This window comes from Myotis lucifugus, unplaced genomic scaffold (genome assembly GCF_000147115.1).
Source record: "Myotis lucifugus unplaced genomic scaffold, Myoluc2.0 scaffold_1049, whole genome shotgun sequence".
Lineage (NCBI taxonomy): Eukaryota > Metazoa > Chordata > Mammalia > Chiroptera > Vespertilionidae > Myotis > Myotis lucifugus.
The window spans coordinates 53,170-61,061 of NW_005872097.1; the positions used below are offsets into that span (position 1 = coordinate 53,170).

The window sequence follows — 7,892 nt, forward strand, 5'->3', positions numbered from 1 at the left end:
GGCCATAGCAGGACTTCTCTCTCTCAGAGACCAGCTCCTCAGCCACCAGCTACAGCTCCGAGTTCAGCAGGCGCCTCCTGAGCACCTACATCTGTGAGTCTGCAGCCGGCAGCAGCCCCGCCCCATCCCTGCTTAGCTCCGCCTCCTTTTTGTGCTCCCCTGCTGTTCCCATCTCCCCCCTCCCCCCCCTCCTGAGCCCCAACCCTTGGAATAACCTATGGTTCAGGGGCGGAGGGGGCTGGGCAAAGGGCTCCTGAGGCTTGTGGCGCCTGGAGTTGGGGGAGGGACAGGAGTGACAGGTAGGACTTGGTTTGTGGGGCCCGGGATTGGGTCGTTTTGGTCACACTGCCCTGTGGGCGTGGCCACATCGTTCCCTGTGCAGGTAAAGTCCTGGGGAACCTGCAGCTGAACTTGCTGAGCAAGTCCAAGGTGTATGAGGACCCAGCTCTGAGCGCCATCTTCCTGCACAACAACTACAACTACATCCTCAAGGCCCTGGAGAAGTAGGTGCTCGGGGCTGGCGTGCCCTCCGTGTGCCCAGTGGGAGGGCAGGGCTTCACTCCTCGCGGCCCCAGGACCAGGGGCGTGTGTGCTGCCTTCTTAGAGCTCGTGAAGGTGGGGTGGGAAGGGCAGGCCCCTGGTGCCGCTGCCCAGGCCCATAGCCAATCCCGTCCCCTCTACTCGGTCCCCTACCCGCCCCCCAGGTCGGAGCTGATCCAGCTGGTGGCTGTGACCCAGAAGACTGCCGAGCGCTCCTACCGGGAGCACATCGAGCAGCAGATCCAGACCTACCAGCGCAGGTGCGAGGCTGCCCTCCACTCGCCCCACCCCTGTACTCACCACTCACGCTCCCTTCTCAGTCTCAGGACACTGGGCCCAGTCGGAGTGGGGTCAGTAACGGGGAACTGTTGCCCTGTGGACCCCAATCCTTCTCTTGTGTTGTAGTCAAATTCAGGGGGTGGCGATGGGAGCCCCCCCCCCCACTGCTGGCTCCCTAGGGGGCCTCAGAGGGCAGAGAGCAGTCTGCCTGCGAGGGTGAAGCTAAGCGTGTTTGAAGGGCTGACGGCAAAGTGGGCAATGTTTGGCCCAAGCAAAGAGCAGGTTGCACGAGCACTTGACCTTGGCTGAGCTCGCTCTGCAGAGCTCCCTCTTCTGCTGCGGTTGTGTCTCCCTCCGTCCTTCCCCTGGAGGTGTCTTCCTCTCCCTTCCCAGTGTCTGTGCTCCGCCTCCGCCTCCTTCCCTCCTCCCCTGCTTCTCCGTCTTCACTTGCCGGGAGGCTGACGTGCAGCGGAGGTGATAGTACTAGTATCCGCTCCGTTTATTGACTGCTGTTTCCTGTACAGTTTTAAAAGCGAGCATCTCAAACACTTTCTATTCCCGAGGAGAAACCTCAGTTGTGTTTTGCTTAGTTGTGACCCAGATGGATTCCTGCCCTCCCCGTACCGCTCAGTAGATGAAGAGATAAAAATAAAACACACACAGCAAACCAAGCAAACCAGCCCCAGGAAGCAGCAGCTGCCTGAGCCGGCCCTCTGCTTTCTCTCCCTGGCAGCTGGTTAAAGGTGACCGACTACATCACTGAGAAGAATCTACCTGTGTTCCAGCCGGGAGTCAAGGTGGGCACAGGGCCTGGGCTGGGAAGGGTGTCTAGCAGGTGTCACCCTGATTGTCATGCCTCTGGGAGAAAATGGACAGGAGTCCCTGTGGGGTGAGAGCAGGGGGTGCCTGTGGCCCTCGGAGCAGCAGGAGCGGGCTGGGCTCGGGTGCTGGGGGAGGGCGGGGCAGGCGCCTCTCTCTGAGGAGAGCTGTCTCGGCCCCCAGCTCCGGGACAAGGAGCGGCAGGTGATCAAGGAGCGGTTTAAGGTGAGTCAGGACCCCGTCCCCTCCACTGCTTGCTGCTGCTGCTGCTGCTGCAGCAGCGACACACACCCAAACATTTGTCTCCGGGTCCCTTCTCTTCCCACCTTGCTGGCGGCAGGGCTTCAATGACGGCCTGGAAGAATTGTGCAAGATCCAGAAGGCCTGGGCCATCCCCGACACAGAACAGCGGGACAAGATCCGCCAAGCTCAGAAGCACATCGTCAAGGAGACCTACGGGGCCTTTCTGCACAGGTGAGCCCGTCCCACTCCCCCACCCCTCCCATCCCCCGCTCAGTGCTCTGCCTCAGGGACACCCCACGGGAAGGCCCCTGCGGCGGAGCTGGGGAGGAGGGAGGCCTCCCCGCTGACCTCAGTGCCTGGCAGGTACGGCAGCGTGCCCTTCACCAAGAACCCTGAGAAGTACATCAAGTACCACGTGGAGCAGGTGGGCGACATGATCGACCGCCTCTTTGACACCTCCGCCTGAGCCTGCGCGCTCCCTGCCCGGCGGCACCAGGCAGCGTGGTGTTGGACACATAAACCGTGTTAACTTGCCTCTGGGCCAGGGGAGTGTGGTGTCCTTTGGGACAGGGACGTTTCTTCACTGCCAGGGCCCGAGCCCTGGCCCTGGGCCCTTGAGTCCTGGTTTGTGCCTCTCCCCGCGCCCTCTCCCACCCACCCCCATCCCCCACCAAACAGCACTGCCCTGCACCGGGCTTCCTGCGCACCTGGGGTTTGTGTCCCGACCGCAGCCTGCAGGGGCCACGTGAGGGCTTCAGGACGGGAAAGGACAGAGGAAGACAAAGGCCTCGCCCAAGCTGCCTGTGAGCACGAGCAGGAGGCAGAACCACCCCGCCAGCCCAGTTCACAGCTGGGGGAGCGCTCCCCATTCAACACAGGCATGTGGGTGGAGAGGCACAGGCCACATGGCTGCAGGGGGCCTCGAGCAAAACCCAGCAAGATTCACCTGCTCAGAGTCCATGCCGACAACACATGCCCCATTGCCCACATCCCGAGGGCTGGGTGTTCTGCCCCCAGGAGGCGCTCTCCCCAGTCCTGGGGTCCAGCACACCTCAGCAGCTCAGGAGTCCTGACCACCCCAGGCGGCCTGACCCTCGGGGCCCTGAACCAGGCCTCCTGGCCCAGGCCAAGCAGCTGGAGTCACAGAAGGAGCAGGTGTGGGGGCGGGGCTGGGTGACTGGTGGCCACTGGTGAGAAGTTCAGGCGTGGAGTGGGGGCCCCACCTACACAGGGCAAGAGAGAACAGCTGAGCTCAATGAAAGCCGACCCTTGGGGGGCACTGTTGCACTTGGGTGATGGTTTATTTCACACTCGTTGCTTGCGTGCAAACAGAAGGGAGAGCCTGGGGCCTCCAGGCCTAGGGAAGAGTTGGCCTCCCTCCCTGTCTCCAGAGACCCTGCAGGGCCCACCCCAGACCTGCAGCCCCAGCCCTGCCCTGTTACGGCCTCGGCTGCCCCCCGTGGGGTACGGCCTCGCCAGGGGCTGGGTCAGATTTGCACGTCGCCCACATCCAGAGCCCAATGAAGATGAACTGGCTGCACACCACCCCTGCCACGTAGAGCAGGAAGAAGGTGTGGTCCGCAGCCTCGGCCCAGCTCCTCCGTGACCCCGCTCCTCGGGGGGCCTCTGTGGGGAGAGGCAGGAGCAGGAGCTGCGCTCCAGGCCTCCCCCTTCTCCCAGAGCAGGAGCCCCGGCACTGGCAGCGGGTTTCTCCCTTCCCTGGGTTCCCAACTAGTGGACGTGGGGCTGGCCCACTGCAGGCCGCCTGGAGGTGAAAGCCTTGTAGAGAGGCTCCCAAGGCACAGGGTCTCCTTGTGGAGCGCAGTCACCAGGCCTCAGGGAAGCTCACCTCGCTCCCTGCTCAGACCTGCTGCTCCCAGGGCCGACGTGGTAAAGCTCAGGGACGGGCCAGCAGAGTGAGTGCCAGGGCCCTCTAGCCCAGGGACCCCTAGCCCCACCCCCAGGGGTGCAGCTTGCCAGCTCCGCCCATCCAACCTGCTCCCAGCCTCCTTCCTCACCCACCTTCAGGATTCGGCCCTGCCTCCTCATGAGCTTGCTGCTCCCCTCTCGGGGCTGGGCCAGGGCTGCGCTTGGCCCTGAGGTGGCCCCGGGCCAGCAGCCCCGCCAACAGCACGGTCTCCACGGTGCTGACGAAGAGCAGCAGCAGCTGGATGGTGAAGTAGTGAACTGGAGAGGGGCGTGGCCGAGTCAGGGGCCAGGCCTGTGCCTCCAGGCCCCGGGGAGCAGAGCAGAGGGGGAAAGGCTGGGCAGTGGTCCTGCCCGGGGCCAGGGGAGGGCACAGGGCTTACTGAGCAGTGGGTTGCAGGAGGAGGAGCTGGGCAGGACCTGCACCAGGGAGGAGTGGAAGACGAGGTAGCCCAGCAGCAGGGTCACCTTGTAGGCCATGCGCTCCGGGGCCTGCAGGGGGAGCAGCCCCCCGCACATGTCAGCCAACAGCAGCGCCTCCCCGGGCACCAACAGAGCCAGGATGGCCTTCAGTGCTGTGTTCTGTAGGTGCAGCTGGAAGGGAAAGGGTTCGGGCTTTCTGGGGGTGTGCACAGGGGTGGGCAACAGAAGGCTGTCATGCCTCTGGCTCCGCATCCTTGATGCCCCTGCCGCCCTCGTCAGCCACCTGCCGACTCACCTTCACCTGGAAGCAGGGCACCAGCTGCTGGGGCGGGACCTGGGTCTTCAAATCCCCAACTACATACTCCCTCTTGACACTCACGATCTCGTTCACCACGTGGGCCTGGAACTCCAGCTCCATCACTGGGGGAGGGTGGGAGAGAGCCGTGAGCTGAGAAATACCACTGCCCCCTTCCATCTCCTGGGGGCAGGGGCAAGCTGGTGCCCAGGGGTGATGGAGACTTCTGGTGGCTGCCGGGCAGACTTGGCGGTGACAGTGGCCCATGCAAGGGCTTTCCCAACTTCATTCCCCCCCCCCCCCCCCCAGTCTTCTCCAAGTTAGAGGAAGGGCTTTTTCAGACTCAGACGGCTTTCCATTGTAAAAATAAATGCACTTTGCACCACTGCATGGAGGGGGCGCCGTTGTGGCCTCATCCACCAGTGTCTCATCTCACACCTGAAATACTAGGGCTCCTGGGCGGCCGCTGTGGCATTGCCCAGAGGGGACGGGTGTAAGGGAAGGGTGGGCCTTCTGCCAAGCTGGACACCACCCGGCGAGTGTGTGGGGTATTGCCTGGGTGGCTACACCTTCAGGATGTCTCCAGGGGTGAGGCCGCAGCAACCTGAGCGGACACCAGCGGCCTGGCCGCTGCATTTGGCCCAGCTGTTGAGGGCAATTGCTTTGCTAGCGGAGGCGGAGGGGAGGAGACTGAAGTGGGGCCGGGCTGCTGTCTGAGTGGGAGGTGCAGGGTGAGGAGCACGCTCTGCTCCTGGGTCGGTCCAGCTCCCTGAGCCCGGGGCAGATGGGTGTGCACACAGCCCGCTATCCATCCCGCCCGGCTGGTCAGCACCCGTGTTGCTGAGGGCATAGAAGCTGAGGGTGCAGTTGCTCTGGTCTCTGGGGAAGTGGAGGAGCTCGAAGTCACAGTTGGTCTCCGTGGTGAGGGCCAGGTAGAGCTCGACGCGGCCATCTTGGTCCACTTGGGCCTGTGGGGTCTGGTCCTGCCAGTCCACCCAGAGCCTGCGGGGAAAGACACCACAACCAGAGGCCCAGCCCCCTCTGAAGGGGGAGACGGGCATATGCCCAGCTGCCATCCCCTGCCCTCAGGGTTCCCAGAGGCGCGCCAGTGCTCTGCCAGGGCCACCGGGAGGGCATTCACTAATGGCCTCAGGGGAGACAAAGGGACATGCAGTGGCTCCTGGGACGAGAACTCACGCCTCCTGGATAGTGAGTTCCGGTGTCCACAGAGAGTCCCAGGGCAGTGTAAGGGCACGCCGTGGGTGCACACTCGCGTTCCAGGCCAGGCGCGTGTCCAGCCAGGACTGGGGACACAAGGACCCCACTAAGGTTCTGTGTGTACATGCCGCTCGGCAGGTTGATGAAGACGGTACTTCTGAGCTGGACTCAGAGCGGGCTCTGCCCACCCCCCGGGGGCTCTCACCAGCCGGAGCAGCAGCATGGAGGACACTGTGTACCGAAGGATGTCCTGGGGAGGGGCAGCACGTCACCTGAGGGTTGGCTGCTACGTGACACAAGAGGGCGGGAGACCACAGCACTCCAGGGACTCGGTCCCGTCCCTTCCCGCTCAGCACTGGGGTCCCGCCCCTCCTGGCCCGGAGGACACTCACCACGTTGAACACGTTTGTCACAAACACCTGCACGTCCACGCGCAGGGGCGCGCTCCCGTTGCTGGGAATCTGGGTGGTTTCATGAACTCCCAGGGGTGAGTTGAGGTCGAAGAAAGATGGCCAGGCTGAGGGATGGAGGTCGAGGTCACCTGGGTGCGTTGGGGCCCAAATCCCAAAGCTCATGACCTTACGGCTTTCACCTACCAACCGCTGGTGCGCCGAAGCTGCGGCCCCGGACCAAGGGCCTCGTGGTGCCAAGTCCCAGCAAGGCGAGCTGGAGCAGGAGCCGCAGGGCCATCATCCGCAGGGGCTGCAGGGGGAGGTGGAGCAGCAGCGCCCACGCTAACCTCTGCTCCAGGCACTTCTCTGGGGGACTGGGCAGTTGGTCAAGGCAGCTGCTCTGTGCAATGACCCTGGAGCCTTGGGCTCGGCACCCCCACCCCACCCTGGGTTCTGCAAACACCCGGAGACAAAGCCCAGGACCAAGCCCTGCCCACCCTGCACCTGCCTGGGCTTCCTGTCTGTCCCGCCCCACTTCCACCACCTGGAACGGTTGCCAGTTCACGGCCAGCGAAGTCGGCCCCGCCAGCACAGAGCCGCCCCCATCCCCAACCGGCCTCGGTCCTTCCAGTCTAGGCGGGTGCCTTTCCGCAGTGGGTGCCCGCCTGGCTAAAAACACGCCCTCGTTCAGTGCCCTGCACTCAACGCTGTGAGATGAACACACCTTGGAGAGGGACCTGCCTCTCCTGAAACACTGAACCGACTTCATGTGAAAAGCCTTGGCTCAAGGACTCCAGGAGGGGGAGGAGGAGCCCGGGGTCAGGTGGGGGCTAGTTCAAGAGCAAAGCGCCAGGGCGCTCCTGTTCGCACCAGATTCTCAGCCTGCGCCAGACAGCAGTGCCTCCGGACCGCCGGTGTGGCCCCGGAACAGGACCCGCGGGGTGGGGCGCGCCTTTCCTGTCCCAAAGGAGAACCCGAGCTGTTGGAGACCTGGTCCCAGACAGCTGCACTCAGGGAGGGGGTAGGACACCCCAAGGCTGACAGTCTGTAGGCACCGATAGGGCTGCTGAAAGGGCCCCAGGGAGCTGGGAGCAGCCGAGGCCCCGCCACACGCGGGCGCACGAACGCTACTAGGAACATAGTGTCTGCGTCCGTCATCGACCCACTGTATCGAGTGCTTAACCTGCCTGTCGGTGCCACACGCATCGGCGGCGGCGGGTTTGCCGATCTGCTGGCACCCGGCGCTACCAGGTGGCCGCGTGCAAAGAGCCTTCGCCTGGCGCGTGCTCCCCAGCCTCACGCATTCAGGGATTTCTACGCCGGTTTTCAGCTCCGCTGTCCTGAGCGCGCGCACTCGCACCCGATCAGCCAAAGTTCCGCTGTGAAGCCCCAGAGATCTCACCGCAGACCCTCAAGACACAGCGCGGCGCGGCACGTGAGTCGGTTTGCGCATTTTATTAACAGACGAAACCACCCACCATCCCCCGACCTCCGACTCCAGTCCTTTCACACACGAGCGTCCCCGCTAAGTCGCATTAACTGTCAGGCTGCCGTGGGGGACCTTTTGGTCCCGCCAGGACGGGCCCGGGACCTGGCACGAGGCCGGGACCCCGGGAGGCGCCGGCGCAGGGGCGGACGGCCCGGCCGCCTCGCTTCACGTGCGTGAGGTCCGTGGACTCGCGCTCCAGCACGCTGCCCCCCGCGGGGGCCTCGGCGCCGCCACGCACGGGCGGCCCGAGGTCCGGCGCGGGGCGCGG

The 7,892-nt window shown here is 64.3% G+C and overlaps 3 protein-coding genes across 3 annotated transcripts in view; 1 reads left to right on the plus strand and 2 right to left on the minus strand.

Annotated features, from left to right (window-relative positions):
- The window catches only part of EXOC7 (exocyst complex component 7), a 14,444-nt gene extending 12,023 nt beyond the window's left edge, over nt 1-2,421 (plus strand). The window contains exons 9-15 of the mRNA XM_023747907.1: nt 9-93; nt 383-503; nt 705-800; nt 1,553-1,616; nt 1,822-1,863; nt 1,979-2,112; nt 2,245-2,421. Of these exons, the coding sequence (XP_023603675.1) occupies nt 9-93; nt 383-503; nt 705-800; nt 1,553-1,616; nt 1,822-1,863; nt 1,979-2,112; nt 2,245-2,347 (645 nt within the window). The 3' untranslated portion in view covers nt 2,348-2,421. The remainder of the gene's footprint in view (nt 1-8; nt 94-382; nt 504-704; nt 801-1,552; nt 1,617-1,821; nt 1,864-1,978; nt 2,113-2,244) is intronic.
- Nucleotides 2,422-3,319: 898 nt separating this feature from the next.
- On the minus strand, nt 3,320-6,433 carry ZACN (zinc activated ion channel). The gene is made up of 7 exons (XM_023747908.1): nt 6,340-6,433; nt 5,723-6,260; nt 5,358-5,527; nt 4,526-4,650; nt 4,191-4,401; nt 3,904-4,068; nt 3,320-3,507 (listed from the first exon to the last, which is right to left on the minus strand). The coding sequence occupies exons 1-7, from the start codon at nt 6,431-6,433 to the stop codon at nt 3,320-3,322; spliced, it is 1,491 nt and encodes a 496-aa protein (XP_023603676.1).
- Nucleotides 6,434-7,542: 1,109 nt separating this feature from the next.
- The window catches only part of GALR2 (galanin receptor 2), a 2,694-nt gene continuing 2,344 nt past the window's right edge, over nt 7,543-7,892 (minus strand). The window contains 1 exon segment of the mRNA XM_023747909.1: nt 7,543-7,844. Within this exon segment, the coding sequence (XP_023603677.1) occupies nt 7,671-7,844 (174 nt within the window). The 3' untranslated portion in view covers nt 7,543-7,670.